The sequence below is a fragment of the Littorina saxatilis genome, linkage group LG16, assembly GCF_037325665.1.
Source record: "Littorina saxatilis isolate snail1 linkage group LG16, US_GU_Lsax_2.0, whole genome shotgun sequence".
Taxonomy (NCBI): domain Eukaryota; kingdom Metazoa; phylum Mollusca; class Gastropoda; order Littorinimorpha; family Littorinidae; genus Littorina; species Littorina saxatilis.
This window is the reverse complement of record NC_090260.1, coordinates 16162349-16182742: the sequence shown is the minus strand read 5'-3', so window position 1 is coordinate 16182742 and position 20394 is coordinate 16162349. Positions and strand designations below refer to the sequence as shown.

The following is a 20394-nucleotide window of genomic DNA, read 5'->3' as shown; positions in this document are numbered from 1 at the left end:
ATTTAATTGTGAAGTCTCACTCGTAGTTTTCACAGCTGCTGTGGCCCAAGGAAACGTTGTAACCGTTGGGTGCCCCATAACATTAGTGAAGAGCAAAACGGGGTAGGGTTGACTGGTGCACCCATATGCTATCAACATTTGACGGAAGAAGGTTTCCTCACGTTTGGGACATCGGAACAGAAGACCAAACATGGGAAAATTTATAGCACCCAAAGATGAAGCACCAGTTGGCGGTGTGGGTCTCCCTAGATGAAGCACCAGTTGGCGGTGTGGGTCTCCCTAGATGAAGCACCAGTTGGCGGTGTGGGTCTCCCTAGATGAGAACCCACCTATAAAATTCCAAACAAACAGAAGGGCTTCCTAACAAATGATAGTGTATTTCTTTGCAACATCTGGCCACGTTGTTACCATATTACTTGAGGACAGACAACCGATAACTGCTGACTGGTATGTCAGCCACTGCTTGCCTAATTTATTTCTGGTATGTTGCACACGACGTCTCCGACTGGGTGTGCGTGGTCTACTGCTCCATCACGAAAAACCCAGCACGCACACATTAGCTGTAACTCTTGACTTTCTAGCCGCCAATGGTGTTCAGCTTGTTACCTACCTACCATATTCACACGCCTTAGACCCCCATGACGGGTTTCTGTTCCCTTCCGTCAAGGGGCAGTTGAAGGGAAAGCAGTTTCAGAACACCCAAGATTCCCGAGCATTCCCGAGGGCGTTAATTTTAACATACCCAAGTCAACGTGTTGGGGTGTCATGGACAACTGGTTTAGGAGGATGGTACAATGTGTTCAAGCTGAGGAGGGATTCTTTCAAAATCTGGAGTAGACAAAATCTGAAGTATGTGTTGTAGAAAACCTAGGTTGCAAAACATAATGAGTGGCCCTCGTATGCAGTATCCCAGTCACGACAGCTTGTGTACTGTTTGATGTGTGTCAGTCTAGGAAATGTCGCACATGCGGAATCACCACAACCAATCGACAACACAATGCTATGGACAATACAATGCCATGGACAACAAAATGCTATGGACAATACAATGCTATGGACAACACAATGCTATGAATAATACAATGCTATGGACAAAAAATTATATGGATAACACAATGCTATGGATAATACAAAAACAGGAAAATACAATAATATGGATAATACGATAATATGGATAATACGAATACAATGCGATGCACACCAGTTCGCAATGCAAAATACATCACGATTGACAAAACAAAACATTGGACAGCACCATAGACAATACAAGACGGCGACGGGCGCTTACCTGACACGGTGTCCATACAATGGGCAAGATACGCTGTAGCCAGTTTCCCATTGTGCTGTCTCTCTCACCTGAAACATCAACACCACGTTGTAATGAGTGACCATGTCTGCCAGTATCGTCCATTATTTATCTTAAAGGGGCCGGTACTATACTTATAAATCCCTTTCATTTCACCCAAATGAGAATACTCCTACGATGAACTACATAAACGATAATAAATTAATAACTCAATAACAAGTGTGATTGTGACTTTAGCCAAATTAAATATTGCCACAAATGATATACACCAACTTAAACATTCATACCCGTGTCATTTCATTAAAACATGTTATGCCATTAGAGGTCCTTCACTTGGCTATCCGGTGCACTTTTCTGATCAAAACTTTATTTCACAAGGAAAACGTGACCGCACCTAAAATAGGGGTACCTCCAAAATCCAACTGACAAACGTTGGGTGCCTGTCAGAAACAACAACAACAACACCGATTTAAAGACGACGAAAATTGAAGCAGATGTAACCGTGTGTCAGATGTACTTTACCCTGATCACGGGGTCAAATAATACAGAGTGCCCCTTTCTCACCAAGCTCAAACACTCAAAGCAACTGACACAAGTTAAATTACCAGGTTCTTTATTTCCAAAAGATGATGAGGGGAATGTGTGGGAAAGCGGGGGTTTACCTTCAAATACAAAACTTCATGTATTACTCTCTAGAACTAGAACAACCCAAAACAACACTCTAAATCGTTTACTCTGTGTTTGTGTCTGTCAGCTGTGTTCTCCTGCCACTCTCTCTTTTCCCTCTTTCTGTCACTGTCATTGTGTCTCTTTCTGTCACTGTATTGGCTTCTTATATTTTCCTTTTTCTCTATGGTGACCAGGTGCGACCAAGTTAGGCCTACATGTGTGTTACTTAACTGTTGTTATGTGTATATTCCGCCTTTTATGTTGATTCTTTCTCCCCGCATGTTCAGAAGATGGATTTGATTGCCGAATTTCTGAGTGGGGTCTTGTGCATGAATTTGTTTTTGCACTCTGCTGGTGAGTGTGTACATGACATGTCTCCTGTATTTGAATATTCATGCGTGCATTTATATCCTGACTGTGGATTACATCTACTTCATGGAGATGTTTGTGTGTGGTTAAATGTTTTACCATATTTGTGCAAGTGCAAGCTAGTGTGCTCAATATCTGTTTGCTGCATATGCATGCATATCTGCCTATCTATGTGAAAACTGCCATTGGTATGCTGATTGTTGCCCAAAGCTGCTGCAGGGTTATGTTGGTGGGTGTGTGCATGACTTGTTTGCTATTTTTGATTTGAGTAGGTGCAAATGTGCACCTGACATGTCATTTATGCCTAGATATGTGTGGGTGCTTTTGTTTGCTTATCTTTACCATGGTGTACTTCTGTTGCAGGGTTATGTTTGTGATGGTGTATACAACTTGTTTGGTTTATTTGATCTGTGTAGGTCCAAATGTGTACCTGAGCCACTTATTATGTCTGCTTATTTTGGTGTGCTTTTGTCTCTATCAAGGCTTACTTCTGTTGCAGGCTTGTTTCTGTGAATGTGTGTATGGCAGGTGTGACTTTTCCTTAGAGCATATGGGCAAATGTCTACATTACTTGTTGTCCAGGTCTGAATATTTAGGTGTGCATGTACACTCTGATCATGGTTTATTTCTGTTGCAGTGCTGTGCTTGTGAAACTATATTTGACTTGTTTGTTTTTCCAGATCTGTGTGAGTGCAAGTTTACACATTTTTGTTTACTAGGTCAAATTATTCATGTGTGTGTTTGTACGCTGACTGCTGGTTTAATCTATTACAGGGTTGTGTTTGCAGAAGTGCATTACATAGCGTGTATGCTCTATTTTCTTTATGTGAGTGCAGGAGTATACTGTCTTTGCTTTTTGGTTTTTTTTATAAATATTCTCTGTAACTGTTGGCTATACCCGATTATGAAATATGATGGCAAGCAATTGTGAAAAACTGAGGATCTGCACTTTCAATGTAAATGGACTAAATGATTATAAGAAAAAAGATTTATTTGACTTTTTGAGAAATTCTGATAATAATATATCTTTATGTTGCAAGAAACACATTGGAAAACAGAAGATGAAAATTTCATCCGATCACTGTGGGGATTTGATGTTGTAGTTAACGGGGATAGTTCAGCTAGTAGGGGAGTAGCGATTTTGTTTAAAAATAATTTTGAATACAAATTACACAATACCATAAAAGATGAATCGGGGCGGTACATTTTGTTAGATATTGAACTTCTAAATAAACGCATGACAGTGGTGAATGTCTATGGTCCCAGTAGTGGAGATCATCCTGAGTTTTTTCTTGATCTGTTTAACAGTGTTATTTTGTTAGATAATGAACTGATAGTAATGGGGGGAGATTGGAATGTTCCTTTGAATCCAAAACTGGACTCTGACAATCCAAATAATGTGTATAGAAATAGGAGTAGAAAAGAAATAACTGATTTTTTTGAACAGCATGAAGTTGTTGACATTTTTAGAGCTATTCATGGTGATGTGAGAAAGTATACTTGGAGAAGAACTAATAGCACACAGAGAAGCCGGCTTGATTATTTTGCTGTCTTTGAACAACTTGGTCTTGTTGTGGATTATGTTAATATCTCACCTGGATATTGCTCAGATCATTCTGTTGTATTTCTGAGTTTTAAAACTGGTGTTGTTAAAAGGCATAGATCCTTTTGGAAATTTAATAATGGTTTATTAAAAGATCTTGATTATGTTCGCTTAATTAAGGAATGTATTTTAGAGGTTAAAAAGCAGTATGCTGTTCTTGTGTATGATACAGTTAACATTGCAGAGATTGATGATGAGGAGTTACAGTTAACTATTGACGATCAACTATTTTTCGAAATGTTACTTTTAGAGATAAGAAGTAAAACTATGTCGTTTGCAGCGCAGAAAAAGAGAGAAAATTGCAGAAGGGAGATTGATCTGATGGATGAGATTACGGTTTTAGAAAGTAATCTAAATGATGAGAATGTAATTATTTTGGAACAGAAGCGGCAAGAGTTGTTTCAGTTAAGACAGAAAAAAGTAGACGGGTTGATTGTTAGATCAAGAGCAAAATGGATTGCAGATGGTGAAAAAAATTCTAAATATTTTTGTAGTCTTGAAAAAAGAAACTGTGTCAAAAAGGCTATGTGTTTTATTGAAAAGGACAATGGCGAACTTTTATGTGACAGTGATGAGATTACTAAAGAAGTTAAATCCTTCTATGCACAGTTGTATGCTTCAAGGGAACATAATATAACGAATGAAGACATTCCTAATAACTTAGAACATCCTGTTTTGACTGAGGAAGAACGTGATGGACTTGAAGGTATTATTTGTAAAGAAGAATTAGTCAAAGCAGTAAAACAACTTAAAAACGATAAAAGCCCCGGATCGGATGGATATTCAGCAGAATTTTTTTAAATTTTTCTTTATTGATTTAGGTGCTTTCTTGCTTCGTTCAATTAATGAAGGTTTTAGAAAAGGTGAAATGTCAGTAACACAACGTCAAGGTGTGATCACCTGTATACCCAAAGAAGGGAAAGATAAAAGGTTTCTAAAAAATTGGCGTCCTATTACTCTTTTAAATACTGTCTGCAAAATAGCTTCCACCTGCATTGCTGAAAGGCTGAAACGTGTTCTCCCAACCATAATTCATGAAGATCAAAAAGGGTTTATGCAAGGTAGGAATATAGGCGAAAATATTCGTTTACTCTATGATTCTATTATTTATGCTAATGAACGACAAGCTGATGGCCTTCTGTTAATGGTAGACTTTGAAAAAGCTTTCGATAGCATTGCATGGTCGTTTATACAAAAAGCACTGAATAAATTTAACTTCGGAAATGATATAAAAAAAATGGATATTAACTTTTTACAGAAATAGTAAATCATGTGTAGCAGTAAACGGACAATATTCAGAGTGGTTTAACCTGGAGAGAGGAACCCGTCAAGGGGACCCTTTGTCTCCTTATATTTTTCTAATTTGTGCCGAAATTATGGCAATAATGATGCGTCAGAATCCAAAAATCAAGGGACTGAATTTTTTTGATGTCGAAATGTTATTGTCACAATATGCTGATGACACTACTTTTTTTCTTGATGGCACCAAAGATTCTTTTTGTGCATGTGTAAAAACACTACAGACGTTTGCTTCTTTGTCAGGTCTAGTTATTAACTATGACAAGTCGTCAGCAGTGTGGATAGGAGCCTCTAAAAATTCTAACGTTAAGTTTATGCCAGAGTATAACTTTGCTTGGAATCCCACTGTTTTCAGAGTTTTGGGTATCTGGTTTTCGACAAACATCGAGGAAATTGTTCCATTAAACTATGAAAACAAGTTTGTGGAGATTAAGAGAATTTTCAACTCGTGGTCCAGAAGGAATTTAACCCCTTTCGGAAAAATAACAGTCATTAAGACTTTGGCATTGTCCAAACTTACCTACCTATTTATGAATTTGCCGGACCCAGATGAGGATTTTCTAGCTAATCTACAGAAACTACTGTTTAATTTTGTTTGGGACGGGAAAATTGACAAAATCAAAAGAACCTCTATGTATCAGGCATACGAAGAGGGGGGACTTAAAATGGTTAACGTGAGAGTTTTTCTATCGTCATTGAAGATAACCTGGCTAATGAAAGTTTTACATGATGATGGAAAAATTACACAAATTCTCTATGCATTATGTCCTGCTGTCCGAGTTGTGAAACAACGTGGGGGCGAGTTTGCAAATGTACTGATGCAAAGAATTGTTAATCCTTTTTGGGTTGATGTTTTTAAACATTATAAAAAAAGTGTGTAACAAATGTATTCCATCTTCTTTTCATGACTTTGTATCTGAATGTCTTTTTTATAATATCAATATATGCAGAGACAAGAAGGTGTTGTTTCTTAGAAGCTGGGCACAATGTGGTATTGTTTCTGTTGGTCACTTGCTGAAGGAAGATGGATGTTTGACCTATGATGAATTTAGCAGAAAATATCCAAATGTGACTGTTATTTTTTTGTTATATCAAGGAATAATACGGGCTGTTAAGAAGTATCAATGTAAGCTAGAAATTGACTTTTGTGATAACTTTTTGGTAAGTGACCCATGTGTTTGGCAGTGCTTGGCTAGTGGTGGTTCTAAACATGTCTATGGATATTTGATTAAGAGTACTGATCCTCTGAAATGTATTGAAAAGTGGTCAGCTGCACTGAACTGTAATGTAGATGTCAATAAGGTTTTTCTAAAAATTAAAAGAACAACTGAGGACGTACGTCTCAGATGGTTTCAATATAGACTGATATATAGAATTATACCCACCCAGCGTTTTTTGCATCTGAGAAAAATTGTTGAATCTCCTATTTGTACTTTCTGCGGACAGCAGCAGGAAACGCTAGAACATCGTTTTTGGGACTGTACCAAAACACAGGCTTTTTGGAATGATTTCCTTCAGTGGATGCGAGACAATTTTGTACATTGTACTAATGTTAGACTGCATAAGCAACTTATTATCTGTGGCTACCAAACAAACTGTGTGACGGACAAAACCTTTGATTTGTTCCTTCTAATCGCAAAATACCACATTTATACATCTAAAATACGTGCGACCTGCCCCCATTTTCAGGTTCTTGTTTTAACTCTAAAACAAAGATTCTTGACAGAGAAACACAATGCATTGGTTAACAATAAGTTAACTTTTTTCAACAGAAACTGGAGTCTGTACAGGCATGCGTTTGAATGATTTTTTTTATTTTTTTATTTTTTATTTATTTTTTTTTTTTAAATCATTTGTGTAGGTAAACTGCAAAGCCTGGTCACCGCTCGCTATCCTCTTTCTCTTCTTTCCCTGATCCCTATTCTCTTCTGTCACTCCTCTCTCTTTCTCTCTCCTTTCTCGTTTTGACCTGCCTTATGTTGTCTTGTTTGGAAAAAAAAAAAATATGACAAAAACGAAGGATACCACTTTTTTAAAAATCGACCAAAATTCAGGCAGAAAAAGTTTGAATGAAATGACGGGAAGGAATTGTTCAGTTGGATAACAAAATGTGTCCCAATACTTTGTTGTTGTTGTTGTTCCTTCCCTCTCCAGAGCCTTTTTTGTGTGGAGAATGTAAGCTCTTTTTCTGTTCATTGTCTGATGTTATTTGTGTGGAGAATGCAAGCTCTTTTTCTGTTCATTGTCTGATGTTTATTTTGTGTGGAGAATGTAAGCTCTGTTCTGTTCATTGTCTGATGTTATTTGTGTGGAGAATGTAAGCTCTTTTCTGTTCATTGTCTAATGTTATTTGTGTGGAGAATGTAAACTCTTTTCTGTTCATTGTCTGATGTTATTTGTGTGGAGAATGTGAGCTCTTTTCTGTTCATTGTCTGATGTTATTTGTGTGGAGAATGTAAGCTCTTTTCTGTTCATTGTCTGATGTTATTTGTGTGGAGAATGTAAGCTCTTTTCTGTTCATTGTCTGATGTTATTTGTGTGGAGAATGTTAGCTCTGTTCTGTTCATTGTCTGATGTTATTTGTGTGGAGAATGTCAGCTCTTTTCTGTTCATTGTCTGATGTTATTTGTGTGGAGAATGTAAGCTCTTTTCTGTTCATTGTCTGATGTTATTTGTGTGGAGAATGTAAGCTCTTTTCTGTTCATTGTCTGATGTTATTTGTGTGGAGAATGTCAGCTCTTTTCTGTACATTGTCTGATGTTATTTGTGTGGAGAATGTAAGCTCTTTTCTGTTCATTGTCTGATGTTATTTGTGTGGAGAATGTAAGCTCTTTTCTGTTCATTGTGTAGCCAAGTGGCCTGCCCCGTCTCTTTGTGTGTGTTATCTCCTGCCCGACCCAGTTGCCTCCCCTGTCTATAGCTATTCCCTGTGTGTGTGTGCTAGTCACATTGGGTTTACATTTAAATAATGCCCTTTGTGCTAAGAAATCCCTAACTTGAAATGATGAGAAGCAGCAGCGTAACCTCTAACCATCAGTGCCTAAGGAGTGACTAAATAATACCTGGTTGTCTTTGTGCATTGTACTTTATTGTGTGTTTACTATCGTAGGGTAGACCCCGACCGGATGCATTTCTAATCTCTTATCTCAGATTTAGGTGGTCGTTATGTAATGTGCCGCCAGACTGTCTGGGTATCGTTGGACGGCGTTTTGTCAAGTGGGTGTCATTTCTTTTGACAGGGTACAATCATTGTAATATTTCCGGTGCTTGACACCGACCCGGCTTCATGCCTCGGTAACGATCCCTTTCATTGGGCAGGCAATCTTAAGACGACACCCCCCCGTTGTCTGACACCGGGTAGTCTTTCAATTGGCTATCGGAGTTGACCAGCCTTTAAAAGGGAGAGCATTAGGATAGATCAGCAGACGCGTTTTAGTGAGACCGATCATCGAGTTAGCTGTGTGCTGCTCATATGTGGTTGTCGTGAAAGTGTCGAACCTCTGCCCAAATTTATCGCGACTTGTGAATTCGTGCTCTTGTGTTTCGCGACTAGCGTCAGCAGCAGTTTTGTGTTTAGGTTCCAAGTGTGCTCACTGAGGAGAATCTGTAAGTAACTAAATGCTTTATTCATTCCTTATGCTGTATTCATTCCTTATGCTGTATTCTTTCCTTATGCTCTATTCTTATGTTTCATTTGATGCTATGATGTTTGCATATATGTACATTTTGACGCTGATTTGGTCCCGGGCGATGTCCGACCGGTCTCGCGTCAGAGTTGATGACGCCAGTAGTAGGAAAGAGGTATAAACCAGCCCTCATTTGTTTGCGCAGCTGCGCAGCCGCGCAGCCGTATTTTGATAGAAGGTTATAGGTTAAGGTGCCTGTGTTTAAGTAGTGATAAGGAGATATTGCGCATAAACGGTTTATTGCGTTTTATATTTTGTCATGTGATTTCATGTGCCTGTACCTGTTGCTCGGTACTAATGACCACTCCAGGTGGGGTAAGCACCAATAAAATTCAGTAATTGACCCTCCCTCTGTGTTTTCACGGGCTTGGGACCGTTTTGACAAGGTATGTCAAAGCCACATTGGGGGTTTTTGGGATTAAACAATACGAGCATTATTTACAGAAGCAAAACATGTCTTATCAAATTTATTTACAAAAACGACAAAGTTGTTTGGCATTGGAATGTTAACCATATCACAGGCGGCGGTATCACAGTCAAAAAAAGAAAGAGACCCATTAGAGGGGTATCACAGTCAAAAAAGAAAGAGACCCGTTAGACGGGTGTAGGCAGGGTTGAAACCCCATCAGAAGCGATCACACGCTTGATGTAGAAAAACGAGAGTGACTTTCTGGTTTGGGAATAGGTGAACATAGACTTTCCGTCTGTCTTGAAACCAGTGTTTGTACCGCCACCACTTTCTTGCGTTAGAAGCACCTGTTGGTAAGACTCTTTTGTCAGTTTGTTTTGGTTTTTGTTCAAACCTTTTGAACTAAATTTGGTCCCACTGTCTCCCTCACAAAAGTAGGTTTTGGAACACAAACCAATAAACGCGTTTCCTTGGTATTCGGTTTTAAAGAGACCGGGTGTTCGTTTGTCATAGTGGACACGCGCTGTACAGGCCTGACAGAGAGTCGCGTCCCATGGGGCGTTAGCTAAACGGGTGTTTTGGAAGGCTGTCTCGTGTTGGTCACAGGCTTGTGCAGGGAACCATTGGTTATACACTTGGTAAAACTGCTCTCGTAGTTCAGGACGAACCACCTCTTCTAACGTTGAAGCGCTAAGCGCCATGTATAGAGAATCTGTATCCATTTCCAAAAGCTGGTAGTCGGCTCTGGACACAAACTTATCTAGAAAATCAAAATGAAACTCCAACATGCGTAGTTTAGCGTACTGGTAAACAAAGTAACCAATCTGAGAGGGGAGTGACCAGTTGATTTTTTTTTTAGCCATCTCTACTTCAGTGACAGAATCTGTTACTTCTGTTAGTTTTTGAAAACGACCGTTGTTGATCAGTTTTGAGGCCTCATCAGACAAAACGTAATGAATATCACGATGGTTGGCCACGTTAGTTAAGGTTTTCCCGTAGGCTGAGTTACCGAGCAGTTTGAAAGTTTCAGCTAAGATAGCTTTTGACGGGTCTTGGTCCCCTGCTCGTCTCGCGTTTGAAACGCTGTCACCAAACTGACGGAAACAGGTTTTGGGTTGATACTCTACGATCAGCGTGATGTTTTCAACAACCAACCCGTGCTGCACGTACCAAAACAAGAGGGGTGTGGCTAGCAGAATTTGTTCACCGTGGTAACTCCCAACAAGTGTACGGCGTGGTTGGGATAAGAGCTTGTGTTTTTCAGCGTAGTCTTTCATAAAATCCCCGATCTGTTCTCGGCTGACAGACTCATTTTTGAAAATAGGCTGCATTTCACTGAAATGTTCTTTTAGATGGTCAGGTACATAAATATCACACTGTACCAACCCGAACAAAGTTTTGTTTTGCACCGCGTCTAAGACAGTTTGATCTGTGATGGTAGAAGGATGCCGGAAGGGTTTAAGTGTCGGAAAACGACCTTGTAGAAAAGTTTAATAGGAGGTGATTTGTCTACCCAGAGGGATGATTAGGGTTTAATGCTTAGATTAGTGCTAGACAAATGGTGTGGGGTGGGTGTGGAAGTTAGCTCGACTGATGAGAGGGATGGGAGCTGATGTACACATATAAACAAAGTTTTAACAAATAGACTCAGATTGTTGTTTTTTATGTGGGTGTTATAAACATCGGAGGTACATTTTACACCGAACACGAGATGTTCTACAGTCAGTCATACATAATGTTAGGTTAGAGACTGATCACGTCTGAGCATTGCACCACAGAGACGCAAGACCTTACATGCTAGACCATGTTGGTTGGTCAGCACTAAAAATAGAAACGGTTGTTCTACATACAAGGTTTTGCTAGGTACACCAGATAAGATAGGTATTATTTTGTTTTTGATATTTATTTTCTTCGTTGTTGCGGTGTTTAATTTTTTTAATTTTGTTGTTGATAGACTATGTAAGAGGTAGGGTTATATGTGTGATGGGAATAAAATGTAAGTGCAAACACACACACACACACACACACACACACACACACACACACACACACACACACTTCCGATCACACACACACACACACACACACACACACACACACACATACACACACACACACACACACACACACACACACACATGCGCGCGCGTTTACACAAGTACTTCCAAACAAGAAGGTAAAAAAGTCAGACGTAAAGAGTAACAAAACAATACATAAAACTGCTCACGGTAGCATTCAAGAGTTATTCAGACACATAGTTATTAACTTTTTCAATATGAGCATTTTATTATAAAAGTGACATCAGTCTTTTGAATATTAAAAATTAAATAAAAAAAAAGCCAAAACATTTGCTGCTCTCCGAGTGTTTGACAGGTGTGTGAGGTAGTTCGGTTGCTGGTGTTTTTTCTTTTTTGTTCTGGACTCTTCTGACACGTCTGGTGTTTTTTAACTTCTCTAGCTACAACTTCTGTTTGTGCTTTAAGTCGCTTCAACAGCCTTTCTCGGACTTTGACCAGGCGAGCAAATTCTTTACTGGCCAAAACCACCCCTCTTTGACTTGGTCGCACGCGTCTGTTTTTTTCTGTTTCCTTGGGTGATGTAATGTCTGATGTGGATTTTCACAAGTTTTCGCCACGTTCTGACACTCGCAAAAATGGTTCGACCCAAAGGAAACATATCAGATTCGGGTAGCGGTGAGCTAAACAGAGGATCTTCCTCGTCAAACATCTCTTTTGTCGTTCTCAGCAACAACAACAACAAAAGTGTTAAACAACTTTTACCTCTAGGAGACTGTCTTTTTAGACTGTAGCGTAGAGTAGATGGTATTGTCTTGTGATTCGATCAGGGGATTTAGTAAAAAAATTAAGCAACAACATCTTTATACATAACCTCCTTAACCTATGACATCAGTTACTATTTTTTACAACAACAGCTTTAGACTTGTTGCGTTAACGCAGTTCTAAAAAAAGTGCTATGAACTTACGGTCATTTACAACAGGGTTTTGGGGGTTAAAAATAGAAATGATGTAACGGAGTCTTGTACCTTGACTCTTTTTGATGATGAAATACATTGCAAACAAACCACAAGTAGAACTTAACATCCCTGTAATAACTGTTCGTTGGTTTTAGAACACAAACCAATAACGCATACAAAAACATTAAAAAAAACACCTTCAATGTCTTTGTGATTCGATTTTAAACCAAAACTAGCAAAATATTCAATATTCCCTGACCATCATAATATACACCAACCCAATGAGAGCCAACCTGGGTCTGTGTTTATGACGTAAGACGAGGTTTGAAGTAAATTTATCTCAGAAGGAAGTTGGTCTCTGGTGTAAACATCCACATTCGACCGTCTTGCCACGGGTGGCTTAACAGTAGGCGAGAGAGCTCTAGTCCATTCATGCTGTAAAAGCAGTGATAACCTGTCTACTCTGATCAATTTCTAGCAACGAGTCCATTTCTGCATACACAATAACGTTAACAGACTCTGTCAGGGGTACACTAAACTTTAGTTCCAAAGAAACTTCTCACATACTGTCTGTTTTCAAAACTCTGGTGTTAGTGGTTTTTGTAGGGACTTGTTTTTCATCAACATAGGGACAGAGGAAATTCAAGTTGCGGGTTTTAAAGTTAAATGGATTTTTGGCGTAGCTTCCTTTAAACACAGCGCTCTCTACTACTCCTACTACAACGCGTGTTGGTGGTTGGCTGAGAAACAAATTGTCTAAAACAGCACTAAGGTTTCCACAAGGGACCCCGTAAGATTTCATATCTACTCTTTTTAGAGGGTATTTGGCTGTGGACCTCTCTAGGGTTTTTGTGTGAACAAGACTTACAGATGGCTTTAGTTTTACTTTTCTGACAAACAAAAAGGTGTGTAACCACCGTTAGGTAAGCAGGATTAATCCGTGACTCATCACATTAAAACTGTTTTTGTTGTTGTTGGTAGAATGAGTCGAAGTTTTACAGCCACACCATTAAACAAAACAAAAAAATCCGACCCTGGTTCATAACAGACACATGTAGTCGCCCCATCATACCAGAGTTTTGATTAAGAGACACTTCCACCTGAGAATACACCCACAGATTTACTGGAGCCACGTCGATGTCGGCGGGTAGTGGGACACCGTTACCTTGAGTCACTTTAGCTCGAATATACAAAAATGTCTTTGTCAAATCCAGATATTCACTTCTCCCACCACTTATGTTAAATTCAATAGGGGCCGATGCGGAAAGCGATGCGAGAGGAATAAAATATTTATGTAAATCTAACATAACTTTTTCCACCAAAGTGACCAGGTCCTGTGATGGGTTGTTGGGTAACATCTGTTTTCAAAAATTCTTAACAACTCGGGACTCATCCACAACGAGATATTTTTGAGTAAATTAACACGTACTTTTTTCTTTTTTTTTTTTGTTTTTTTTTGGTTGTCTGTATGATTCACTGCTTTTTTTTTAATTTTTTATTTATCTTTTTTATAAACTCACTAAACCAGCTCTTGGTTGCTGTAAGTCTTACTCACGATGTAAGGTTTTATACACCAAAAGTAGTTTTCTTTTGGGGTTGTTCGTACAAAACTTGCCAAACTTCTTCGTTGTTTCTTTGTTAGCGAGGCAATCTTTAACAGGTGCTGTTTTTATACTTCTGTGAAACGAATGGTTATACTTTTTATTATTGATGTCATCGTTCTCCGTCGTAAAAAAATCCTGTATACCCTCGTTTTTTTAAAACCGCTGAAAAAACAAAACAGGAGCGATGTTGTTGTTGTCAGCTTTTAAAAGTATTATGGATTTAGGACACAAAACCTTTTAAAGTGCAAACTGACAAGGGAACAGAGTTTTTGAACACCCCTGTACCAACATTCCCATGGCAACCACACGGATGTATCTTTTACAGACAAGAAAAGGAAACACAAAAAAACAACTTCTAAATGACTCTTTGTTTTCGAAAAGGTGACCCCGCTGACAGAGAAACTGTTTGAAGTGGAAATGCTCAAGCCCACCCTCAACTGGAATCGCCCTCCAACCTCTTCTCATGTAACTGACTGGTGTTGTTTTGTTTTTTCTTTTTGTAAATAATCATGACCTATCATTCAAGAGCCAAGTCTCTAATGTGGTTTTGACAGAGATGTCATAACGGTCCCAAACCCGTGTAAACACAGAGGGAGGATTTGGAAACAAAGGTAAGGCTCGACCAAGATTTCAAAAAAACGTGATACTAAAAAAAGGAAACCGGGTTGAAGATGTCATATTTCTATTTATTTTGTATGATCAACTCGAATAATGGATCATGTAACCGCCAAACAAAGTGGACAAATTCCGACATACCAAAACCTTGACAGTGTTTTTTTTTTCTTTAAAACAAAAAATGTATCAGATGAATTAAAAAATAAAAAACTTTTGTCAGTGTCATTTTTTTGTCTTCAATACCTTCATCTTAGCTGATGTGGTTTTTTCATAGTCATATAAAGAAACTGATTTGAAGACAGTGTCAAGAAGGTCCGACGTAGACTGTTACCGTTCTAAATCAACACCCTCGGTCTACAACAACTTAGACCTTCTTTTTGTGTGTCTGCAGATCAGGTTTTTTTCGGCTACCAGTAGACCAAGGTGTGAATGTTGCAGTTCCACTTTGACTTGGTAGACAAGTTTTTGCCTCGGGACGATTACTAACTTTGTGAAATGGACATAGACTCCCTGTACATGGTTCTCTCTACCCCAGCCTTTGAAGAAGCTATCAAACCAGACTTCAAAAAAAAGACTTCTACCAATAGTGGTCCAAATGGTTTCCTTCACAAGTCTGTGAGGATATTTACACAAACACACACATACATTCACACACACATTCACAACCACACTTTCTTTGCACTTCACCGAACACTCTCTCTTTTACGGTGGTAATAACTATCAGAGTAAGGTAATTAAACGGTACCTCTGCGCTTCGCGGAGGCCCCTCGCCGATAAACCACCAGAGGTGGTCAGCAGTTAGAGAAGTTTAATAGGACGTGGTTTCTCTATCGAGGTTTGCTTAGGGTGTAATGCTTAGATTAGTACCAGACAAACGGTGTGGGGAGGGATGTGGAAGTTAGTTCGACTGGTGAGAAGGGGTGGGTGGTAGCTGATGTACAAATATAAAAGCTGTAGCAGCTAGACTCAGATAACTACTCCACAGCCATTTTGGTAAATCATACGAAAAACCATGGATGTTTGGACATGTACCCGTGTAGAACAGGTGTTTGACTTGTGTAAGAACTTTGCAAGAACTGATTGTCCTGGCTGTTTTGTTGTTGACCCCTGGGCCATCCACACCTGTTGGATAGAGGACGAAGTAGAGCTGCTGACGATGTGGGGAGAGCGAGCTGTTGATATTATCTTTGGGGGAGTTGTCTATTACAACCCCCGTTTGCAGGACATAAAGGACAATCTCCTACCCTATGTCAGGGATGTTTTTTTACCAGTACGCTATTTTCAAAACCATCCGCATCTCTTTGTGGATAGTGGGAGTGATAGTGGTATGGAGTCAGACCAGGATGAGGATGCTTTTGAGGACGATGGCTGGTTTGAGGTTTATGTGCACAACCTAGATGCGGTGCGAGACGATGACCCTGAGAGCGGTGTAGAAGACAACTAACAAACTCAGGTAAGTGCTAGTTAGTTAAAAAAAGAGATCAAGAGAGTAAGAGACCACGGGGGCGGGGGAGATGAATTGGGAGGTAGGTGTAAGTGTGTGTATGTATGAGAGAGAGAGAGAGATAGAGAGAGAGAGAGAGAGAGAGAGAGAGAGAGAGAGAGAGAGAGAGAGAGAGAGAGAGAGAGAGAGAGAGAGAGAGAGAGAGAGAGCGAGCGAGCGAAAGAGTACCCGTGTGATGAATCGACACACACACACACACACACACACACACACACACACACTTTGTACCAGGGGTGTGGCTGGGGCGTTGTTTTTAGTTAGACACCAGCAGCAAGAGTCTTTATACCGACCCCTAGTTTTGAACAGCGTCAGTTAGATACAACTTTTTCGAACCAAAAAAGATGCATCGTTTTGTGAACCAAGTTACAGGTCGTGTTCATACTCGGCTTTTTTTTAGTTTGATGTGGACAAACATCTGTAACCTGAGTTACGAACTTTGTGAAGGCTGTGAGCTAAACCAAGGAAATCAACTAGGTCACAGCTGTCTTATGCTCACAATCGAAGAACGTGTTGGGTTGTACACAGAAACAGCCTTAAAACGCCTTTTGAACGTTGATGAGGTTACGTCATCCGTGGTTGATTTTTGTATTGATCAACTACTTCTAGACGCGGAAGAAAAAAATGATTAAACAAAACAAACCAAGGTGGGTTGATAGTTGTAAATAAATAAGAAATTAGTGTAAAAAATAAAACCGTGTTTTTATTTTTTTTATTTTATTTTTTTTATTTTTATTTTTTTATTTTTTTTTAATTTTTTTACTTAGTACTTAATGATGTTTTAAAATATATTTTCAGGGTCATCTTCTAAAACTTGCACCCAGCCCGACCACAACACCCACCGACAACGAGCTTCTCCCCCGGTCCTTATCAGGACCAACCACTTTTTCTCAAAAGAGTTGAACAAACTCGTTGCAAAACTTTTTTTATTTTTTTATTTTAATTGTTTGTGTGTTATTTGTGTTGTTGTTGTTTTGTTTTGCTATTGTTGATGTTGTTGAATGGCCTATTGTTGGTTGTTTGTGCTGTCTAATGGTTTATGTGGGTGTTATAAGGTACATTTACATCGAACACGAGCTGTTCTACAGTCAGTCATACCTAATGTTAGGTTAGAGACTGATCACGTCTGAGTATTGCACCACAGAGATGCAAGACCTAAACATGTTAGAACTTGTTGATTGATCAGCACTAAAAATAGAAACGCGTAGTTAGACACTAGTGTGATGCGGTCAAAAAGAGGGGTATAAAAAAAAGTTCTTTCTGGTGTTTACATCTGAGTATTGCACCACAGAGATGCAAGACCTTACATGTTAGACCATGTTGATTGGTCAGCCTCTAAAAATAGAATCGCGTAGTAAGACACAGGTGTGAGGCGGGGTATAAAAAAAAAGTTCTTCTGGGTGCTTACGCCCGAGTATTGCACCACAGAGACACAAGACCTAAACATGTTAGAACTTGTTGATTGGTCAGCACCTAAAAATAGAAACGCGTAGTTAGAATACGGCGGTGATGCGGGCAAAGAGGGGTATAATTAAGCTTCTTCTGGGGCTAAGTCTTGAATGTCTCTTCGACTTTACAAGTGTGGGGGTGAACAAAAAAACAAACCTATGGCGACCAGCAGCAGCAGCAGCAGTGACGCTAACACAACGCCACAACCAGCTTCAACAGATTTGGTAAGTTGATTTTGTTTTTATATCTTGTAAAGATAAAAAAAATAAAGGTAGCGTGTTACTTTTTTTCTCAGACATAGCTTTTTAGAAAAATAAATGTTTTTATGTAAGATGTTTTTTTTTTTATTGTTTTTTGTAGTTCAGACATAGTTTTTTTTTATTGCAGCGTAACCAATGCCCGCACTGTGGACAGGTTTTTACACAGACCAAAAACCTTAACGTTCATGTTAACGAAGCCCATAACAAAGCCAGACCTTTTCTCTGTGCTATGTGCGGCAAGTCGTTTAGCAGAAAACACGGCCTTGTTCGTCATGAAAACTCAAACAAAAACTGTCAAGATGCCGCGAGTCGGACACCTCCACCACCAGTGCCGACAGGTGGACAGAAAAGAAAAAGTTCGCCTTCACAGGATGCCCCTCCCCCAAAAAAGGGATTAAACAAACGAAGTCTAGAAAAAGAAAAAATCAAAAAGTTACCTTTTGAAGAAAGACAAATGTACGAAAAGCATTGGAATTCTGTTAAATCTCATAAGCGGCCTGGTAAACTCCAGTCAACCTATACCATTCTCTGGAACCCTTGTTCTGATTTCCCTGATTGGGACGAGTCGCTTCTTGATCTGTTCCATGAACAGAACAAACGCTTCAAAATCAATTTTTCTCACTCTTTTCTTCTCAAAAACAAAGAGTCGGGTGACTTGTCTTTCTTTCATGCCTCAGTCAATAACCACTCTGTCTTACAACGACCGCGCCTGATCAACTCAAAACAGGACTTTCTTTCTTTTCTTGGTGAAATCAGTGACCATGACATTTTAGAACAAGTTAGACTCGAACGCCCAAACTCTCGGTATGCTGTTCATACCATCATGTCTTCCAGTTTCTATGTCACGCCTTTGACTGACTTTCCTATCGGATGTGCCTGTGGTAGTCTACCTGACTACATCACAAACACACCGTTCTTGCACAAACTCCAAAAAGACGCGAATCATCATTTTCCTTATACTGATGGTCTGTGTCTCTTTCGCTGTCTTGCTTTGCACAAAGGAGCCTCGCGTCATTCTTTGCAAAAACCCACAAAAACCTTGTTCAAACAGTGGGCCGGACATTCTCCCCCTGTCCACTTTTCGGGGGTCACTTTGTTTCAACTTGAGTCGATTGAATCTGAGTTTAAGGTGAACATAGATGTGTTTGAGTTTGATGAGAACCAAACACCTGTCTGTCTCGTTCCTCTGCGTCGTAGCGCTTACAAACATTCTGGTGTTATGCGTCTCTTGCGTTACAAAGACCATTTCATGTACATTTTAGATATTGATAAACTCGGTCATGCGTTGGCTTGTTCCAAATGCGGGAAACTCTGGTCGTCTTTGTCTCAAATGAATCGACATGAACAGACTTGTCAGGGTGAGGGCTCAAAAGAAACCTTGAAAGGCGGGGTTTACTCACCACCTCAAAACATTTTTCAACAGCTACAAAACCACGGTGTTCAGGTAGCCACAGATTTTGTTTTTCCCTACAGAGCGACGTTTGATTTTGAGGTGTTTTTTGACACAGATAACTTGCCACAGACAAAATCGGCTGAGTCTAACTGTACACAGTATACAGCAAAACATCATCCTCTTTCTGTTTCTGTATGCAGTAATGTTCCCCATTTCACAGAACCAACCTGTTTTGTGAGTAAAGGTGACCCTCAAGAACTAGTGGATAACATGGTTAACTACCTAGAACGTATCTCCGAGACCTCCTGCGCTCTTCTTTGTGAAGAATTTAAAGATGTGTTTGATCAGTTGACTGAGATCGAAGAGACACAACAACAAGAGACAGATAGCCTCAACATCCCCGTAGAAAGACTCAGACAGAAATTATATGAGTATTTACAAGAACTGCCTGTCGTAGGTTTCAATTCTTCCCGCTACGATCTGAATGTGATCAAACCTTTTCTCATTGAAAAGTTTGTCAAAGACAAAACAGCCCATAACGATCTTCCAAAAGACGACAGTCAAACAGACCCTGTTTTTGAACCAGATGGTTTTGATACCGTGGGTGAAGAAGAAGAAGAAGAAGAGAAAGAGGAAGAAGAAGAAGAAGAAGACAAAGAAGTCAAAACAGAGGGAAAAAAGAAGGCCCCTAAAAGACCCCCTTTCAAGTTTGTTGTTAAACGAAACAATCAGTATATGTGTCTTTGTACAGACAAACTTCGGTTTCTCGACATCAACAATTTTCTTGCGCCAGGTTTTAGTTATTCCAAGTACCTCAAGGCGTTCGGTGTCGAAGAGCAAAAGGGTTTTTTCTGTTATGAATACGTCACTAGTCTAAGTACACTAGACGAAAGAGAACTCCCACCCCATGCAGTTTTTTTTAGTAAGCTCAAAAACTCAAATATTTCTGCTACAGAGTACGCTTTTTGTCAGCGTGTGTGGACTGAAAACAAAATGATGACTTTGAAGGATTTTTTGGTGTGGTACAACAACCTAAATACAGGGCCGTTTCTGGTTGCTTTGCAGCATCAGATTAGTATGTACGCTAGTCTGCGAGTTGATTTGCTGAAAGACGGTATTTCTGTCCCCGGTGTGACACTGAAGTATCTGTTTGACACGTTGTCTTCAGATACCTACTTTTCACTTTTTAACGAAAAACAAAAAGACGTTCACGCACTTTTGCGAAAGAACATTGTCGGGGGTCCGTCTATTGTCTTT

At 39.5% G+C, this 20394-nt stretch overlaps 2 protein-coding genes across 5 annotated transcripts in view; both read right to left on the bottom strand.

Moving 5' to 3' along the window:
• LOC138950518 (uncharacterized) overlaps positions 1–20394 on the bottom strand; it is a 272384-nt gene that overhangs the window by 120222 nt on the left and 131768 nt on the right. The window lies entirely within an intron of this gene.
• The window catches only part of LOC138950514 (uncharacterized), a 39226-nt gene that overhangs the window by 10061 nt on the left and 8771 nt on the right, over positions 1–20394 (bottom strand). For all 4 annotated transcript variants that reach the window (XM_070322247.1, XM_070322245.1, XM_070322246.1 and 1 more), the window contains one exon: positions 1289–1356. In XM_070322247.1, the coding sequence (XP_070178348.1) occupies positions 1289–1339 (51 nt within the window). In that variant the 5' untranslated portion in view covers positions 1340–1356. The remainder of the gene's footprint in view (positions 1–1288; positions 1357–20394) is intronic.